Genomic DNA, 20,134 nt, shown 5'->3' with positions numbered 1-20,134 from the left:
TATAGGGCACGTGCGCTCACCAGACGAGAGAGACAGAGAGACAGAAAGCGAGAAATCACCCCCCCCCCCCCAGGGGGATGGCCACGCTGCAATCCCTGCTCCTCCATTCTCCTCTCGGGATCTTGGGCACGCACGCACACGCGCCCGGCATGAGTTTAAGCCACGAGTCCGGGGCTCTAACTGTGGTCGACTACATCAGAGTCCAGTGACACAGCCATTACGCCAACTGCTGGTCCCCCTACCCTCCCTTTTAATACATTTCCCCGCTTTTCTATACCTACTCTCTGTGTCTGCGACTCTAATTCTCCCTAAGCGTGTGACAAGAACCCGTGTCGTGGCCCGATCACCCTTGCATGCTTCCATAGTACCCACAGTACAATGCAGCTGAAGGGACTTTCATAAACTGAACATTCCTGTGCAAGCACATCCCGACAGCAAATCAGAATAGCCCCAATCGAAGACAAGGCCTCCGCCCTCATCCAGTAGCCCCCCCTACGGAGTGATTAGGATCCTTTCTTCCAACTCTGCTGTTAATTTTTTTTTTTTTTGAGAAGTTTTCACTATAGGGCGTGTGCGCTCGCCAGACAGAGAGAGACAGAGAGACAGAAAGTGAGAAATCACCCCCCAGGGGGGATGGTCACGCCGCAATCCCGTCTCCTCCATTCTCCTCTCGGGATCTTGGGCACGCACGCACAAATGCCCGGCGTGAGTTCAAGCCACCGGGTCCGGGACTCGAACTGCAGTCGACTACGTGGGAGTCCAGCGACATAGCCATTACGCTAACTGCTCCCGTGCTGTTAATTTCTTACGAGCAAGAATACTTCCACTATATAAAATATCAGAAGATAGCCATGAGGTAAAGATTTCATTTATGCAATAACAAAACAATATAACCTAGAGTAGGAACCCAGAAACTGCAGGCCCCAACTCCTAGCAACTCACAGCCCAATGGGAAAACACAAAAATAAATGACTCATTGGGACCAGCAGTTAGCGTGATGGCTATGTCGCTGGACTCCCATGTAGTTGACGGTTCAAGTCCCAGACCCGGTTGCTTAAAACTCACACTGGGCGCATGTGCGTGCGTGCCCAAGATCCTGAGAGGCGAATGGAGGAGAAGGGATTGTGGCGTGGCCATCCCCCCTGGGGGGTGATTTCTCGCTGTCTTTCTGTCTCTCTCTCTCTATATCTGGCGAGCGCACACACTCTCTAGCAAAAATCTCTCAAAAAAAAAACAACACACACACACAAAAACTAAAAGACTCATTAAATAACAGAATTCTGGTCAATATATATTCTACCATTGCCAGGACAAGGGAGACTGGAGGAAGGTGAGAACGGTTTCCTAGCAAAGTAGGGTTTTAGAGGATGAATAGGAGCTGGCTGTCACGGATTGTAACATGTACAAAGTAGCTAGAAGAGCACTCGATAAGCCAGCACAAATGAAAGCTATTTCTTTAAGAAGCCAGGGAGCAGGGCGAGCAGGGCGGCCGGTCTGGTTACTGGTTAACCCTACCTGGTTTGGTCTCTGACGCTGTCCCTTGGTGACATCGCAGAGGGTCGGGTTACCTGGGCGGAGTGCGTTTGCCTGGTGTGTAATGAGGAAGAGGCAGTCCTGGGAAGGTGCTCCGTCGGAGCCCGGAGGCAAAGCCATGCACTGTGCCACTGAGGCTGCAAAGCCTCTAATTAAATTCAACCACTGTAAGAAACACATCTACAGCTTCAGCGTGCCCGCGAGCTGCCCCCTCTGCCGGCAGGACGTGGGCCCCAGGACGCTGGACGAAGCCCCCGTCAGCATCTCTAGCCCATTCACCAATGGGCACCAGGGAAAGTGCTCGTTCGTCCTCAGACCGACCCGGGGGACGTTTCTCAGGTACGGTGCTTTGCGTCACCCCGCGCTGCTGCAGTGGGGCCTTGTGTGTTTTACTCTCTGCCTTTCTCTTTCTGGAATGTACTGTAGCGTGAGCTGTGAGGGATCGTCTTTCCAGAGTTCTGGCCTTCCGCCCTGAGTGGAGGGTCAGGGCTCCTTACAGAAATGTAGATGGTGTGCAAGAGCACGGGCAGAAGGGCCCGCAGGTGCTGCAGCGGTGAGGGATTGAGTCCCGGACCAGGCGTGTGTGTGCGTGCGTGTGCGTGTGTGTGCGTGTGCGTGTGTGTGTTTGCGCAGGCCCAAAATCCCAGGAGGAGAGTGGAGGAGAAGGGATTGCAGTGTGGCCATGCCCCCCTGCCCCAGGGGTGATTTCTCACTTTCCGTTCCAGTGAGCCAGTGCATGAGCCCTGTGGCAAAAACTTAAAAAAAAAAAAAATTGCAGAGAAAATGAGAACAAACCTCACACAGCTTTGAGAGGGAAAAAAATGTGTTAAGAAGCTAACCAGGTGCAGGAACCAGCAGTTAGCGTAATGGCTATGTCGCTGGACTCCCACGTAGTCGACCGCGGTTCGAGTCCCGGACCCAGTGGCTTAAAACTCACGCCGGGCGCGTGTGTGCCCAAGCTCCCGAGAGGAGAATGGAGGAGAAAGGACGAGAGGAGAATGGAGGAGAAAGGATTGCGGCGTGACCATCCCTTCTGGGGGGTGATTTCTCGCTTTCTGTCTCTCTGTCTCTCTCTGTCTGTCTGGCGAGCGCATGCACCCTATAGCGAAAACCTCTCCAAAAAAAAGAAAAAAAGAAGCAGCTAACCAGGTGGGACTGGCAGGTGGCGTGGTGGTTAGAGTGTTGAACTCCCATACGGCTGACTGTGGTTCGAGTCCTGGACCTGGCAGTTTGCTTTCTCTCTCTCTCTCTTCTCTTTCTGGTCAAATTGAAAAGGAAGAAGAAATAAAATAAAATAAATAATTCTTAAAAAAAAAAAAAAGAAAGAAGTTAACCAGGAAAATGACCCAGCAGTTAATCTTTTATTTTAAAAAATAAGTATTCATTTAGTTTTGTTATTATTTTAATTTGCTATAGGGCATGTGTGCTCACCAAAGAGAGAGAAAAAAAGCCGCCAGATCTGGGACTCAAACCACAGTCAGCCATGTGGGAGTCCAGTGCCTTAACCACCATGCCACCTGCTGATCCCCCCCAGAAGTTCATCTGACCCATCGAATACTTTTGCTGCCAGCTGGTTTGTAGCTTCTGCGACAGCAACGTAATCCGGAGAGCCCGAGGAGCAAGCGCTGGCTCCCAACGCTGCATGGGGGAGTTACACTGACGACGAGCCTGTTTTCTGTCCACTCAGAAATCCAAAGGAAGGATTCTGCCTTGTTGTCCCCATAGAGGTTTCAAACATGGTTCGAATCCTGGTCCTGGTGGCTTGAAAAACATGGTGTGTGTGTGTGCTCCAAATCCTGATGGGATGCAGAAATGGAGGAGAAGGGACTGCAGGAAATAAGATGGGAGGCCAGGACAGGCTGTGGGGAGGACCACACTGCATCAAGACCTTTGGGTGTACTCACCTTTTCCTCTTTTTCTTTTGGAGAGGTTTTTGCCATAGGGCGTGTGCACTCGCCAGATAGGCAGAGAGAGACAGAGAGACAGAAAGCGAGAAATCACCCCCCAGGGGGGATGGCCACGCCGCAGTCCCTTCTCCTCCATTCTCCTCTCGGGATCTTGGGCACACACGCACACATGCCCGGTGTGAGTTTTAAGTCACCGGGTCCGGGACTCGAACCGCAGTCGACTACATGGGAGTCCAGTGATGTAGCCATTACACCCACTGCTGGTCCCACCTCTTTCTCATTAATTAGACAAACAAATATAAATAAAAGACATTTCGGGGCCAGCAGGTAATGTGGTGGTTAGGGTGCTGGACTTCACATGCTTGACTGGCAGCTTGCTTTTTCACTTTCCCTCTGTCTCTCTGGTCAAATTAAAAAATAATAATAAAGTTAAAAAAAATTCTTAAAAAAAAAATAAAGACGTTGTGGAACCAGCAGTTAGCATAATGGCTGTCGCTGGACTTCCACCCACGTAGCTGACCTCGGTTCGAGCTCCGGACCCGGTGGCTTAAACTCATGCTGGGTACGTGTGCGTGCATGCCCAAGATCCCGAGAGGAGAATGGAGGAGAAGGGATTGCGGCGTGACCATCCCCCCCGGGGGGTGATTTCTTGCTTTCTGTCTCTCTCTGTCTGGCGAGTGCACGTGCCCTATAACAAAAACCTCTCAAAAAAAAAAAACACTCTCACACACACAGACACACACACACACAAAAGAAACAAAAACAAAAACAAAACACACACACACACACAAACAAAACTTGTTTCTTCCAGGGAATACGATGGAAGGTCTGATCTTCACGTTGGGATAACGAACACACACGGTGAGTGTGTTTTCACTTTCCATTTTTTAGCTTAAAAAATAAAACGCACCCCGAATCCCCACAATACCCAGTTAGAGGAGAGCGGTATGTCTAGAAGGAGGACTTGAGGCAAAGTTTGCTTTGAATTCCTTTGCTAGCTGGGGTCCACTGCACCAGGAGGGGGCGCTGCTCCCCTGAAGAGAAGGCTGACCTCGGCCCCGCTTTAGAGAGCCCCTCAAAGCCACGCGTGTTTAGTTTTTAGGAGAAGTAGAGACCCCTGTCTGAGAGGGCGAATGACCCGGGACCTCCCATCTTGTGTCTGCAGCAGGGTTGGGAGCGGCCTCTGATTCCCAGCCTTCCCCGGAGCCTCCACTGGTGGGTCTTCACTCCAGGGCCTCCAGGGTCTCCAGGGGCTGTAATAAATACCTATGGGAATAAAACAGGGGACCATACACCTTAGGGTGTGGTGGGGCCTGCAGGGGTTTCCTTAAAGAGAGGGGGGAAAGGGGGACCAGAGGATGGTATAATGAGCTCCCATGTAGTCGACCATGGTTCGAGTCCCGGACCCAGTGGCTTAAAGCTCACACCAGGCCAGGCGTGTGTGCCGCACGTGCGTGCCCAAACTCTGAAGAGGAGAAGGGATTGCGGAGTGGTCATCCCTCCCGGGGTGCTTTCTTGCTTTCTGTACCTCTGTCTGTCTCTGTAGCAAGCACACATGCACTATAGCAAAAATCTCTTAAGAAAACAAAAAGGGGCGGGGGGGGGGATAGAAAGGAAGGGAGGGAGGGAAGGAGGGAGGGAGGAGTTAAGGAAGGAAGGAGGGAACAACAGAATGAGGGAGCACGCCAAGACCCAGTGAGTGCTTGGTTCCTGTGCCGGGTTTAGCTCTGACGGTGCAGTCTGCACCCCGAGACCAGAGCATCTTGGGTGCCAGAGAAGGGCCTGGCCAGAGCCCCTCCAAGGGCCTGAAGCTGGAATGCTGAGCCAGGTGAGGTCTGAGTGCAGCCGGTTCACACCCCTGGGCGAGAGAAACTGCTCTGTGAACAGAAACCTGGAACTCGCTCCCTGGACTTGTCTTTTTTTTTTTTTTTTTTAAGGGGAGGGATTTTTGCTATAGGGTGAGTGTGCTCCCTGGAGAGACAGAGAGACAGAAAGCGAGAAATCACCCCCTGGGGCATGGCCACGCTGCAGCCCCTCCTCCATTCTCCTCTCGGGATTTCGGACATAGCACGCACACGCGCCCCTGTAAGCCACTAGGTCTGGATCTTTTTTTTCTTTATTTAGGAGGTTTTTGCTATAGGGCGCATGTGCTCGCCAGAAAGACAGAGAGAGAAAGCGAGAAATCACCCCCCAGGGGGGATGGCCACGCCACAATCCCTTCTCCTCCATTCTCCTCTCAGGATTTTTGGCATGCACACACACGCACCCAGCATGACTTTAAACCACCGGGGGAGGCGGGGGGACTCAAACAGCAGTTGACTACATGGGAGTCTAGCACACAGCCATTGTGCCAACTGCTGGTCCCTAGGACTCAATATTTTTTAAAAACTCCGATATACCCACAGGCGTGGTCAGATTTATCACTCATTTTTATCAGTGGGAATTTACTGCTGATTTAAATAAACAAGACAGACTGATTAATATTATAGGAAACCTATTTATACTTGCCCAAGAAAGAGGAAAAGGAAAAAGTGAGAAACCACCCCCTGGGGGATGGACACGCTGCAATCCCTTCTCCATTCTCCTCTTGGGATTTTGAGCGTGCACACACATGGCTAGCATGATTTTCAATCTACTGGCTCCTGGACTGGAACTTCGCAGGCAACCATGTGGGATACGGCTGTCTTAATCTCCTTCCCAACTCTTGGCTAAGATCTTTTTTTTTTTTTTTAAATTATTTCTTCAATGAGCAAGAGAGACAGAACACATACACCCACAGGGTTCCTGTGTGACCCACCCTAGCCTTCGGGCAGCGTAGTGTCCTAGACAAAAGTTCCCAACACATTCAGGGAGGTCTCTGGGCTTGAACCGCGAACCTCCCACATCGGGTTGCCCTGCAGAGGGTTGTGTCCTACCCTGCGCCATTGTCAGGCTCCCAGTGAAGCATGTCCCTGAAGCTATGCACCGCTTGGTTCTGGTCTGCAGGGGTTGTGTACAATTACGACGCGCGGGGGGTCCAGAGAGACACCGCGGGGTGGGAGCAGAGCGTCAGCATCCCGCTGCTGCAGCCGGGCATGTTCGGGCTGATGGACCAGTGGGACAAGTACCTGGAAGACTTCTCCTGCACCGGGGCCTGGCTGCCCCACAGGTACGCAGCTGCGGAGCCCCCCTCGCCTTCCCAAGCTGGCGAGATCCCTGAGTGGTGCGGCGACGAGGCCTAGCTGCATGCAGCTTCAGGTTGGGCCCATGACAGACATCGGCTCTTGTGACAGCACTGAGACAGGCCCTGAGGGCTTCAGGGTTTGGCTTTCTGCAGAGATGGGTCTGCATATGTTTGCAGGATAGCCACTGCATTTATGCTCTCGCCGTTTTAGTTAGGTGACTAGGTTGTTTTTTTTCTGAGAGGTTTTTGATATAGGGTGTGTGCTCGCTGGAAAGACAGAGAGAGACAGAGAGACAGAAAGCAAGAAATCACCCCCTCCGGGGGGGATGGCCACGCCACAATCCCTTCTCCTCCATTCTCCTCTCAGGATCTTAGGCACGCATGCACGCGTGCCCCGTGTGAGTTTATGCCACCGGGTCCAGGACTCGAACCGCGGTCGACTACATGGGAGTTCAGCGACATAGCCATTACGCCAACTGCTGGTCCCCGTGACTAGGTATTTCACACAGCATAGCCACAGTCCGGTAGTCCCCAACACAATTTTTTTAAGCGAATTATCGTATTTAACTTTATTTTAATTTGACCAGAGAGAGATAGAGTGAGACAGAGAGAGCGGGAGAGAGAGAGAAAGTGAGAAAGGAAGCTGCCAGGTCCAGGACTCGAACCACAGTCAGCCATGTGTGAGTCTAGCACCCTTAATCACTACGCCACCTGCCAGCCCCCTAACACAATTTTAAAAATTATTCAATGTTATGTATTTATTGTGATTATTTTTTTTCAATTTGATCAGAGAAAGAGAGACAGAGAATGAGAAAACAAGCCACCAGGTCCAGGACTTGAACCATGGTCGGCCATGTGGGATGGGAATCCAACGTCTTAAACACTATACCACCTGTTGGCCCACAATTTAAAAAACAACAACAACAAAAAAAAACAACCATGAGAGGGTGTGCCCATGAGAGAGACAGAGAGAGAGAGAGCAGGAAAATACTCCCAGTGGAGCATGGTCACGCCATAATGGCCCCCCTCTGGTCTCCATTCTATCAGGATTTGCAGTGCTGTGACAAACACGTGCCTATTTTCTTACTTTTTTTCTTTCTTTTTTTTTTGGAGAGATTTTCGCTATAGGGCGCGTGCGCTCGCCAGACAGACAGAGAGAGACAGAGAGACAGAAAGCGAGAAATCACCCCCCAGGGGGGATGGTCACGCCGCAATCCCGTCTCCTCCATTCTCCTCTCGGGATCTTGGGCACGCACGCACACGCGCCCAGCGTGAGTTTTAAGCCACCGGGTCTGGGATGCGAGCCGCAGTTGACTACGTGGGAGTCCAGTGACATAGCCATTACGCTAACTGCTGGTCCCCAACATGTGCCTATTTTCCATGCTGCAGGGGCTGGGAATTGGTCAGCCTTGTAGGATCTGGCTCCTGTAACCACTACCCCACAGGCTGGCTCCTCCACAATTAAAAAAAAAAAATTTTTTTTTTGCCATAGGGGTGTGCACTCACTGGAGATAGAGAGGGAAGTTGAGAAATCACCCCCCAGGGGCGATGGCCACGCCACAATCCCTTCTCCTTCATTCTCCTCTCGGGATCTTCGGCATGCACGCACATACACCCGGAGTGAGTTTAAGCCACCGGGTCCAGGACTTGAACCGTGGTCAGCTACATGGGAGTTCAGCGACACAGCCATTACACCAACTGCTGGTCTCGATGTTCAAGGTGTAAAACACTTAAAGCTTTATTTTATTTATTTATTTATTTTAAAAATAATTATTTTATTTATTCATTCATTTATTTTGAGAGAGAGACACAGAGAGAGAGAGAGGGAGAAAGAAAGTAAGCCACCAGGTCCAGGACTCAAACCACGGTCGGCCATGTGGGAGTGTCCAGCGCCTTAACCACCATGCCACCTGCTGGTCCCAAAGCTTTATTTTTATGGTAGAAGTTTTTGTCTTAGGTTGCGTGTGCTCCACCAGGGAGAGATGAAGAGTCAGAGGTAGTGAAAGGGAAAATGAGCAATCACTCCCTGTGGGGGATGGCCACGCTGCAATCCCTTCTGCATTCTTCTCCTGGGATCTTAGGCATGCACGCACACTCACTTGGTGTGATTTTCAAGCCACCGCGTCTGAGACTCGAACCAGAGTCAGTCATATGGGAGTCCAGTGTTGTAACTGCTACACCATCTTCTGTCCCCTAATGCTTTTTTTGGCATTAGCCATTTTGAAATTAATTTCTCAGCTCCCTGTAATTTTAGAAGATGCGTAGTATATTCATGGATTGAAATAATTTTGAGGCTTCCCTTCAAATTTGAGTGTCTAAAGTTACTTAGACACTGTGAGATGTCAATAAAAAAAATAGGAGTTCCACATCCTAGACTCTCACTGAAATGAGGTCCTCCAAATTGGCAGTTCACATGCAATCAAGTCCCCACTCTGGACCTCTGGGTGAATCGGCTCTTCTCTGTCCTTATGCAACAAGTAGAAATAGTTCAGGATGCCAACTGTGCCCCCAGAACTGCACCTCTCGAAGCTTCATACCCATGTGGGCCAGAGATACCCAGGGGCTCAGCTTGCGAGGGATTCAATTTTACTTGAGAAAGTCCTTCAGTAGCTTCAAGGCCTGTTCCTCAGCAGTTTTGTTTAATCTTTTTTAAAAATTTGTTTACTTATTTATTTTAATTTGACCAGAGAGGGCCAGAGTGACTCAGACAGAAAGGTAGAAAGCAAGCCACCAGGTCCAGGACTGGAACTGCAGGCAGCCATGTGGGAGTCTAGTGCCCTTAACCATCATGCCACCTGCTGGTCCCTGTTGAATCTTTTTGAATTTATTTATTTCTTCTAAGAGAGAAAGATTGAGCACAGGCCTCACAGGGTTGGTAGGCCGGGACCCGCCCCCAGCCTCGGCCTGTCCAGGTTGGATGCACATGCACCCTGAGTGCACCGGGAGACCTTGAGTGCAAACCGGGGCCTTCCCACATGGCAGAGCCAGGCTTCCCCCTGCACAGCCCCGACTGGCCCCTGAGCCGCGTCCCAAGGGAATGAGAAGTTAATGCACAGCTTCCCTCCTCCTGTCCGCCCCGGAAGGTACGAGGAAGACGAACACAACTGCTACACTTACACGCTGTCCTTCATCAACTGCGTCCTGAGCGCCGAGGGCAGGGAGCGGCTGAGCAAGCGCGAATTCACTGAGAGGTTCGTGCTCCCGAGGACCAGGCTGGTCTCCAAGTACATCGTGCTCTACCGGGCGGTGGAGGAGCACGGCTTCCACGTCACTGACCCCCCTGACCAGCGGACAAGCCCTCCCTGAGGGGGCTGTGCTGAGTGCGAGGAGAAGGGACTGGAAGGGGCTTACGGCCTGCAGTGAACACTCTAAGTGCATTCAGCCGGGCTTACTGAAAAGAGGGTGCTTGTCCTTTAAGGCTGTTTCAGCTTACCGCAGGATTAATGACAAAGCGAATAAAAACTGTCTGGCTTTTAAAAATTAGATGCATCACAACTAAGTTATGTTTATAGTGACTGGTTTTTATTGAATTTTTGTGTGTGTGTGTTTTTCTTTTTTTCTTTTTTTAGGTTTTTGCCATAAGCTGCACGCACTTGCCGTAGACAGAGATAGAGAGGGAAAGTGAGAAATCACCCCCCAGGGGGGATGGCCACACTGCAACCCCTTCCCCTCCATTCTCCTCTCAGGATCTTGGGCACACATGCACATGCGCCTGGTATGAGTTTCAAGCCACCGGGTCCGGAACTTGAACTGCAGCTGGCCATGTGGGAGTCCAGTAAGGTAACCAGCATGCCACCTGCTGGCCCCAGTGGCTGGTTTTAAATAGAGATTGCATGGTAAAGTGGAGCGGGCAGGATCTTTTATTCTCAGAGCAATGACACTATTCCTACAAATGAATTGGGAGTTGAACAAATTCACCATGAGATGTGAATCCAGGAGGTGGGACTGGAAGACAGGAGACACAGCTCATAAACTAAGTAATATCTTTTTGTTTTTGTGTAAAAAGCATATGGTGAGGGATCAGCAGTTGGTGTAATGGCTATTACTGGATTCCCATGTAAGTCAAACACGGTTTGAGTCCCAGACCTGGTGGCTTAAACTCACACCGGGCGCGTGTGCGCGCGGGCCCAAGATCCCGAGAGGAGAATGGAGGAGAAGGGATTGCAGTGTGGCCATCCCCCCTGGGGGGGTGACTTCTCCCTTTCTGTCTCTCTCTCTCTTTCTGGTGAGCGCATATGCCCTATAGCAAAAGCCTCTCAAAATTTTTATTTTGCACCAGGGACAGATAGACAGAGGGAAAGTGAAAAAAATCACCCCCCTGGGGGAATGGCCATGCCACAATCCCTTCTCTTTCATTCTCCTTGGGATTTTGGGCACTCAAGCACAGGTGCCCTGTTTTACAAGCTGCCAGGTCTGGGACTCAAACCACCCAGTCGGCTATGTGGGATCCAGTGCCTTAACCTGCATTCCACCTGCTGGCTGGGATGAGTCCTTCGAGGAAGGCACCGATGAACTGATGAGTCCCGGTAAGAAGTGTTGTCAGAAACAAGAGGGAAGAACCGCCTCCCAAAGTGGTTTTGCTGACTTTCAAGGTTTACTTATTTTTAAAAATAGATTTATTTTAAAAGAATTATTTAATTTTATTTATTCAATCATTTATTTTAATTCGACCAGAGAGACAGAGAGAGAGAGAGACAGAGAGAGAGAAAGCGAGAAAGCAAGTTGGCCAGTCCAGAACTCGAACTGTGGTCGGCCATGTGAGAGTGTCCAGCGTCTTAACCACCATGCCCCCTCCTGGTCCCATGACTTTCAAGGTTTTTGAGAAAGTAATGAGTCAAAACAAAGCAATCGTTTCCCAGCCCAGTGGTGGCTGAGGTCCTAGATTACCAGAGCTGACCGGGGTTCAAGTCCTGGACTTGTTAGCTTGCTTTCTCACTTTCTCTCTTTCTCTGATGAGCACATATACACTATAGCAAATTAAAAAAATAAATGGGGGACCATCAGTTAGCTTAATGGCTATGTCGTTGGACTCCCATGTAGTCGACCGCGGTTCGCGTCCCGGACCTGGTGGCTTAAGACTCATACCAGACGCGTGTTCGTGCGTGCCCAAGATTCCGAGAGGAGAATGGAGGAGAAGGTGTTGCGGCATGGTCATCTCCCTGGGGGTGATTTCTCGCTTTCTGTCTCTGTCTCTCTCTGTCTGTCTGGCGAGCGCTTGCGCCCTATCTCAAAAATCTCTCCAATAAATAAATAAATAAATAGGTAAAAATTAAAAAAAAAAAAAACTCTCCCCTGCTAAGGAGCCTAGCACGGGGAACGTGAGAGTAGAAATGTGGAAGAACTGCTGGCATCTCTAACGAAAGGCAAGGAACTGGCTCCCGAGAGGCTCTTCCCAATGGTCCCTGCAGTTTGAAGCAGGGGCAGGCATGCCACCGCTCTGACACCATGTCACATCGAGGTCAGGCAGCGGATGCGCCTGCTGACCTGCCAGCAGGACCGCAGGGGCCGGCCTGGTGCAAGAGCACTGACATGCTGCCCAGAGCATGCTGGGCCCACAGCTTGGACGCAGGGCTGGGGTTCACCCTGCAGAGGGCCAGGGCTCGGTCCGCCCTGCAGCTGGGTATGCGTGCCCACAATCCTGGCTGACTGGGAGGGCGGGCAGGTGGAAGGCAGCGTGAGCCGTCCTGGTGAGGATGTTCATCTCTCCCCATCTCCCTCACTCACAAAAGTAAGAAAACTTAAAGAAAACAAAAAGAGCAGGGCCCCGACACGAACAGCTGCCCTGATGACGTCAGCTACCGGCAGAATCTACGTGGTCAGGAGTTCTAAGACCACGGGCCAGGGGAATGCCGGCAGATGCCCGCTTTGATTTTTTTCTTTTCATTGTTTTGGAAGCTGGGTCCCCTCTTGAAGGTCAAGGAAAGGTCCCACCAGTTTCTCGAGTGCAGACCCAGGTGACCTCAGGCTTCCATTCTCTTACACCTTCACTAGCCCGTGGCGGCTCGACCCCACCTCCGACGAGCAGCCACCCGTCTCGCTCTCCTCCTGCCACGCGGGCAACTCCTCACTGCTTCCTACCCAGTGGGCATGAAGCTTTGTTTACTGGTTTTTGCTAGATGCTAACTGCATTTGTTCTGTTTCCAAACATATTATTTTATCCCAGACTTTATAACAAGTTCACTGACAGCAAAATGCAATTGAAATCTCATATTACACGATTACTGCTGTGTTCTGTACACAGACTCGCTCACCAAGGAGCTCATGGGGAATGAAATGACTAGGTAATAGATTTTTTAAAAACAATCATTCATTTTATTTGTTGTTACTATTTGACTGGAGAGAGACAGAGAAAGGGAAAGTGAGAAAGCAAGCCGCCAGGTCCAGGACTCGAACCGTGGTGGGCCATGTGGGAGTCCAGTACCCCTAACCACTGCACCACCAGCCGGCCCCAAGTTGATGTTTTAAAGGCTTCCCACCTACAATACAGAATTCCTAGGCAGATACTAAAGGTTTTTTTTTTTTTTTAGGTTTCTGCTATAGGGTGCACGTGCTTACCAGAGACAGAGAGAGAGACAGAGAGAGAGAGGGAAAAGTGAGAAATCACCCAGTGGGGCTGGCCAAGCCACAATCCCTTTTCCTCCATTCTCTTCTTGGGATTTTGGGCACGCATGCACACGCGCCCTGTGTGTTTTACAAGCTGCAGGGTCTAGGACTCGAACAGTGGAGTTGGCTATGTGGGATCCAGCAGCCTTAACCTCCATGCCACCTGCTGGCCCTTAGAGGGATTTTTAAAATATCTGGGATATTGGTTGTTCTGAGTAACCTGAGCCGATGATGAGTATTTTTCCCACTGCAGATGATGAAACGTAGGTTACAATAACCCTACACCTGCTGACACTCACTCAGGAACAGATCAGATGTGGGTACAGTCGCCAGTCATGGAGGTGCTTTACGCACCGTGGAACACGGCATGCGTGCCAACATTCCCGTTTCCAGGTGAGATCAAGGAACATATTTCCCTGTGGGCAGAAGAGTGCTCTCGGGGTGCATCTCCTCCAACGGCCTCAGGACCAGGTGGGGCCCCAGGCAGAGGCCGGAGGCTGGGAGCTCAGGGCCAGATAGAGAGGCGGTGACCACGCAAAGACGTCTATGCCCCACAAGTCCCAGGGAAGGGCTGTCTCCTCTCCTGTGTGGTTTGTGTGTTTCTCTGGAAACACGGACAGTCTCCCGGTCTGGGAGCACTGAGTGCTTTAACACGTTTAAACTACTGGGTGACCACCCGGCCTTGACGGTGGCGTATTCGAGGACACCCCGACAGTGGGCGAGAGGAGACGGGAAGCTGCCGTCAGAGCTCGTCCTGGTCACTCCGCTCGCGTGAGGAGACCCATCGGCTGAGCAGCACCTCCTGCAACCGACCAGAACAAGGTGACCAAATCTCAAAAGTGGAAACGGAAGGACACCCGGCCGTCTGGCATCACACAGTGCCCTCTCTATAGTGAGGAGCCCCTTCCCATTCTCGGCCATGGAAACACCTGGAAAACACGTGGACGTAACAGCTTAAAGCCGACGTGGAACAGCACCTGCTGTCGCCACGGCCCAGGTTTCAGAGGCTGGCCTCGCCCCAGCAGTGGCACCCACCAGCACGTGGCAGGCCAGGCGTGAGTTGAACGTGCACGCTCGCCGTTGGAACCGGGGCTGTGATGGCGCTGGCCCAGCTGGGCCAGCCATGGAGAAGCGGCAGATTCGAATCCGCACTTCGTGAAAAACGAGCCCCTGTAGATAAGCAGGACCAATCAGAGTGGAGGGGCTGGGCCCTGCGGACCAATCGCAGGCCTCAGTGGGACGGGGCCGTGAACACGGTAAAATGCACACGAGACAGGAGGCCAGGACACGCTGCGTGGGGGAGGAGTCAAAGGCGTCCTGGCTTACGCGCAGCGGGAGGGCGCAGGAACCCTGGGTAACGCAGGGGCTGGACAGTGACCCTGGCAGCCCTGCCGCAGGAGAACCAAGACAGGAGGAGGCTCAGTTCACGTCCGAAGCCCGGAAGCCAGATGGGAAGTCCAAGGAGGCAGTGGGCTACTAGGAGCCCTCTAGTCTTCGGGAGCGAGGCTTAGAGGCCCAGGCTGTTTGTGACAGCACTTTCGGCTGGGTGGCGGGGTCCCAGTGAACAGGCCGGGAGCTTGGGAATGTGGGAGGCAGCCCAGGACTGGGGGGAAAGGTGCAAGACAGCTGTCAGGGCCTTTAAGACGGCTCCCAGTTCTTTTCCTGGGAACACAACACCTAGACCCTGATTATGTACAGAACCTCGGTCTCTGAGGTTACCCACCTGGACTTTAATTTGTTTCATACACTCTGGTGACTCCATTTCTTGGTCAGTCATGGTAGAGGGTTTAATCAGATAGCACAGCATGAGTTCCTATGAAGAAACGAAAATCAATTTTCATAGCCTACAAAACAATAGTGAAGGGACCAGCAGTTGGCGTAATGGCTGTTACTGGACTCCCACATAGCTGACCACGATTTGAGTTCTGGACCTGGTGGCTTAAACTCACGCCGGGCACATGTGCGTGCGTGCCCAAGATCCCGAGAGGAGAATGGAGGAGAAGGGATTGCGGCGTGGCCATCCCCCTTGGTGGGTGATTTCTCACTTTCTGTCTCTCTGTCTCTCGCTGTCTGTTTGGCAAGTGCACGCGCCCTATAGCAAAACCTCTCCAAAAACAAAAAAACCCAAAACCCCCTGAAAAACAACAACAACAACAACAAAATAATAATTACAACAATAACAACAAAATAATAATTAAAAAAAAGACACACACTAGCGGAAGCCTGGACAGTGGTGCTGTTGTAAAACGCAGCGCTCTGGGAAGGTTCTGGGTTCACGTCTGAAGCCCTCCCCGAATACTCTGGGCACGTGTCTGTGATCGGGGACTCTTTGAGGATGGGAATCGTGGTGTCAGGACTCGGCTGGGTGTGTTATCTCTCTCTCTCACTTATGCAAAAAAAGAAAGAAATGTAAAAAAAAAACAAACAGGGCCAGCTGGTGGCATGGAGGTTAAGGCACTGGGTCCCACTTGGCCAGGTATGTAGTTCGAGTCCCGGACTCGGCAGCTTGAAAATCACACTGAGCGAGTCGAGTGTGCGTCCATACCACCCTCCCGGGGTGTGAGAAAACACCTCCTTCCCCACCTCTCTCTCTCTCTGGGGAGTGCACATGCCCTACATAAAAACTAAAAATAAACAAACAAAAAAACAAAGCTGGAACAGCTCTGGGTGGGCGACCGGAACTGCAGGAGGGCTGCATTCCCTCCATGCTGGGCTCCTAGAAACAGCACAGAGCCTCTCAGAGACGGCCGTTTCCTCCTGGGAACTTTGTAACTGGGGCTGGAGTTCCTGAGCAAAGACTTCCTGTTCAGGGCCAGCAGGTGGTGCGGTGGTTACGGTGGCTGGACACCACGTGGTCAGCTGCGGGGTTTGGGCCCTGGGCCCCAACACACCAGCACACGTGTGCTCAAAATCCTGAAAAGGGGAACCAGCAGTTAGCGTAATGGCTATGTCACTGGACTTCCACGTAGTCGACTGCGGTTCACATCCCGGACCCGGTGGCTTAGAACTCACGCCGGGCGCGTGTGCGTGCGTGCCCAAGATCCCGAGAGGAGAATGGAGGAGACGGGATTGCGGCGTGGCCATCCCCCCTGGGGGGTGATTTCTCGCTTTCTGTCTGTCTCTGTCTGTCTGGTGAGCGCACACGCCCTATAGCGAAAACCTCTCAATAAAAAAAAAAAAAATCCTAAAAAGAAGAAGAAACGAAAGAGAAGGGACTGAGGCGGGACTGCCCTCAGGGGAGGTGCTATCTTACTTTCTCTCTCTGTCTCTCCGGCAAGAGCGTTATTTAGTTTGCCCTCTGGAAAACCAAATAAAAATACAAATAAATACATTTAAAAAAGACTTTCTACTTAGTAATCATTGACGTAGCAAGAGAAGACAAGTCCACAGACTGCAATAACAGAGCACTCAAAGTACTAAATCCAGAGGCCAGCAGGTGGCGTGATAATTAAGGGCGCTGGACCCCCACATGGCCGGCCTCGGTTCAAGTCTCCGACCTGGTGGCTTGCTTTCTCGCTTTACTTCTCTTTCTCTGTCCTTCTTTGGTCAAGTTAAAATGAAACAAACAAATAAAGTTAAATAAATCTTTTTATTTTTTAAAAAATTATTTTATTTAATTTTATTCACTCATTATTTATTTTATTTGACCAGGGAGAGAGAGAGAGAGGGAGGGAGAGAGAGAGAGAGAGAGAGAGAGAGAAAAGGAAAGTAAGAAAGCAAGCTGCCAGGTCCAGGACTTGAACCAGGGATAGCCATGTGGGAGTACAGATGCCTTAACCACCACGCCACTCGCTGGCCCCAAGTTAAATAATTCTTAAAAAAATATGTGTGTATGTGTGTATATAGGTCCCATAATCTAAGCTTAAAAATACTAGAGCCAGTCTAGACTCCCTAGTCTTTTTTTCTTTTTCTTTTTTTAGAATTATTTACTCAATTTTATTTATTCTTTCATTTATTTCAATTTGACCAGAAAGAAACATGGGGGCGGGGGAGAAAACAAGCCACCAGGTCTGGGACTTGAACCATGGTCGGCCATGTGGGAGTGACCAGCGCTTTTTTTTTTGGAGAGGTTTTTGCAATAGGGCACGAGTGCTTGCCAAAAAGACAGAGAGAGACAGAGAGACAGAAAGTGAGAAATCACCCCCTGGGGAGATGGCCACGCCGCAATCCCTTCTCCTCCATTCTCCTCTCAGGATCTTGGGCACGCACGCACACGCGCCCGGCGTGAGTTTAAGCCACTGGGTCCGGGACTCAAACCGTGGTCTGCTACATGGGAGTCCAGCGACATAGCCATTACGCCAACTGCTGGTCCAAGACTCCCTACTATTTATAGGGCCAAGCTAAAGCCAAGGCCTAACCTGCACTCGGAATTGGCCATCTCCGGCCTCACATCCTGCCATGCCCCTGGGAGCCATGGGCAAAGCTGGAGGGCACCACGATGTGTTCTCAGACAGCAGATCACTAACAATAGAGAACACACGAAACTTCCATTCCCCCCCACCCCCGCAAGTTTTTGTTCTAGAGTGCATGTACTCGCCAGAGAGAGACAAAGTGAGAGATCACCCTCCTCCTGGGAGTACGGCCACACTGCAATCCCTTATCCAGTGTCCTCCTGGGATCTGGGGCAGGTACATGAGCATGTACACGTGCCTGGTGTGAGTTTCAAGTCACCGGGTCTGGGACTTGAACCACGCAGCTAGCCACGTGGGATCTAGCACCTTAAACTCCAGCCACCTGCTGGCCCAAAGCTTTCATTCGTAATAGTCCTAGCATAGCTGGAATGTCCCTTCTAGCTCTGACGGCAACAAGCAGCAGCAGAATGCACACGAGGAAGTCAGAAGGCTGTGGGTTTGAACCCCAGTTCTGCACGAGCTGTGTGGGCCTGGACCGTCTCTCAACATCTCTGAAGCTTTATTTCTCATCCTTGGCCTGGGGATAACACAACCAGGTGGCGAAGGGTTTCGCAGAGTACTAATCCCCTTCTTTGCTAAGAGACTTGACAGCTTGGAAGACACATGTCAACCATGTCGGGAAGGAAGGGCTGTTAGATGACAACAAACAACAACCGTATAGCCACGACCGCTCTGGGGGTCAGGTAGGTCGACTAGACCAGACTCCCACCGGAAATGTCAGAGCTCCATCGCTGAAGCTTAGCTAGCACCAGCTGGGGAGAAAGAGGCCTGAAACAGAACGCCGGGGAGAGCAACTTCCGGTCTAAGAGAAGGTGCAAATGACCCCGACTTTTCCAGAACTTCACTGGCAGGAATATTACGAAGCTTCTTCTTCTTCTTTTTTTCTTTGAGAGAGATTTTTGCTATAGGGCACATGTGCTTGCAAGAAAGACAGAGAGAGAAAGTGAGAAGTCACCCCTCAGGGGAGATGGCCACGCCGCCATCTCTTCTCCATTCTCCTCTCGGGATCTTGGGCACATACACACATATGCCCGGTGTAAGTTTTAAGCTGCCGAGTTTGAGACTTGAACCATGGTCAGTCATGTGGGAGGCCATTGACATAACCATTATGCCATCAGCCGGTCTCCGAATATGAAAAAGTTTCTACCAATCACTTCTGCTTCTACTACATTTAAGAAAAAGGAATGACGTGCTGGTGACACCAGCATGACAGACCGATGCGGCGTTACCTTGGAGACGTTGACTGAGACTCGGCTCAAGGCAGCCAGCGACTTCCAGCTGAAAGGTCTGCGGAGAGAGCCTTCGAAGTGGTCGTCGACCAGCTCAACGATGACGGAGTAGCTGGGGCACAGAGGAGAGTTTGAAAACAAAAAGCATGAAACCCATCTGTTTAAAAAGAATATGGCTTTAAGAAAAAAAAAAAAAAGAGGGACCAGCAGTTAGTGTAATGGCTATGTCGCTGGACTCCCATGTAGTCGACCGTGGTTCAAGTCCCGGACACAGTGGCTTAAACTCACACCGAGCGCGTGTGTGTGCGTGCCCAAGATCCCGAGAGGAGAATGGAGGAGAAGGGATTGTGGCGTGGCCATCCCCCCTGGGGGGTGATTTCTCACTTTCTGTCTATCTGTCTCTGTCTGTCTGTCTGGCGAGTGCACACGCCCTATAGCAAAAACCTCTCCAAAAAATAATAATAAAAAAAAGAATCTGGCTTCTCCTACCTCCCCCCCCCCCCACACACATACATATAGATAGCATAACTATATATAGAGAGTATATAACTATATATTGGCTATAATTGTTTCATTACCAATATATAAAAAGAAAACAACATATAATATGTATAAAAATATGAAAAAGAAAGACAGGAATTAGGATTTACACTGTCTGACCCTAAATCCCCCTCAGCTGCTATTGAAAAACTCATCCTTGAAGTTACAAACATTTTTAAAATTTTTGTAAAGAATTATTTTATTTGTATTTATTATTATTTTAAAATTTGCTATAGGGTGCATGTGTTCAATAGAGAGAGAGAGAGAGAGAGAGAGAGAGAAAGTGAGAAAGCGAGCCACCACGCCTGGGACTGGAACCGTGGTTGGCCATGTGGGAGTCCAGCTATATGGGAGTCCGGCTATGTGGGAGTCCAGCACTGGCCCCCAAGTTACAGACTTCCATGCTGGGTTCGATGCTTACTTACAGGAAAGGAACAGAAATATTTTTCTAACATGAAAGCTGCGCATTCTCTCAACTATTTAGACACTAATATTTACTGACACGAAGATGAACAGTTACTACAGATTAACCCGGCCTTTAATACTGACCCGTTTATCATAACCCACACGTCGCTCTGCGCAGTGTGATGCTGTACGTGTATGACACATGGACATACAGAGACATGACTTTTAATTTTTTTTTTTAGAGTTTTTTTTTTTTTTTTTTGCTAAAGGGCACATGCACTGGCCAGAAAGAGAGACAGAAAGCGAGAAATCACCCCCCGGGGGGGGGGATGGTCATGCCGC

General features: G+C 50.6%; 2 protein-coding genes across 3 annotated transcripts in view; one reads left to right on the top strand and one right to left on the bottom strand.

Annotated features, from left to right (window-relative positions):
* Positions 1-1,532: 1,532 nt before the first annotated feature.
* On the top strand, positions 1,533-10,086 carry MKRN2OS (MKRN2 opposite strand). Its single transcript, XM_006160647.3, has 4 exons — positions 1,533-1,872; positions 4,252-4,301; positions 6,426-6,588; positions 9,687-10,086. The coding sequence occupies exons 1-4, from the start codon at positions 1,598-1,600 to the stop codon at positions 9,907-9,909; spliced, it is 711 nt and encodes a 236-aa protein (XP_006160709.1). The 5' UTR covers positions 1,533-1,597; the 3' UTR covers positions 9,910-10,086.
* A 3,221-nt stretch (positions 10,087-13,307) lies between these two features.
* TSEN2 (tRNA splicing endonuclease subunit 2) overlaps positions 13,308-20,134 on the bottom strand; it is a 35,987-nt gene continuing 29,160 nt past the window's right edge. For both annotated transcript variants that reach the window (XM_006160646.3, XM_014592488.2), the window contains exons 10-12: positions 18,848-18,959; positions 14,930-15,019; positions 13,308-14,008 (exon numbers count right to left, since the gene is read on the bottom strand). In XM_006160646.3, the coding sequence (XP_006160708.1) occupies positions 13,949-14,008; positions 14,930-15,019; positions 18,848-18,959 (262 nt within the window). In that variant the 3' untranslated portion in view covers positions 13,308-13,948. The remainder of the gene's footprint in view (positions 14,009-14,929; positions 15,020-18,847; positions 18,960-20,134) is intronic.

The sequence above is a fragment of the Tupaia chinensis genome, unplaced genomic scaffold (genome assembly GCF_000334495.1).
Source record: "Tupaia chinensis unplaced genomic scaffold, TupChi_1.0 Scaffold000704_1, whole genome shotgun sequence".
NCBI classification, from domain to species: Eukaryota; Metazoa; Chordata; class Mammalia; order Scandentia; family Tupaiidae; genus Tupaia; species Tupaia belangeri.
The sequence above is the reverse complement of the archived record's forward strand: the minus strand, read 5'-3'. Positions and strand labels throughout refer to the sequence as shown.

Coding starts and splice junctions, on each gene's coding strand:
- MKRN2OS (XM_006160647.3), top strand. CDS start 1,598: ATGAGGAAGAGGCAGTCCTGGGAAGGTGCTCCGTCGGAGCCCGGAGGC. Junction 4,302..6,425: donor TGGGATAACGAACACACACG/GTGAGTGTGTTT, acceptor TCTGGTCTGCAG/GGGTTGTGTACAATTACGAC. Junction 6,589..9,686: donor GGGGCCTGGCTGCCCCACAG/GTACGCAGCTGC, acceptor CCGCCCCGGAAG/GTACGAGGAAGACGAACACA.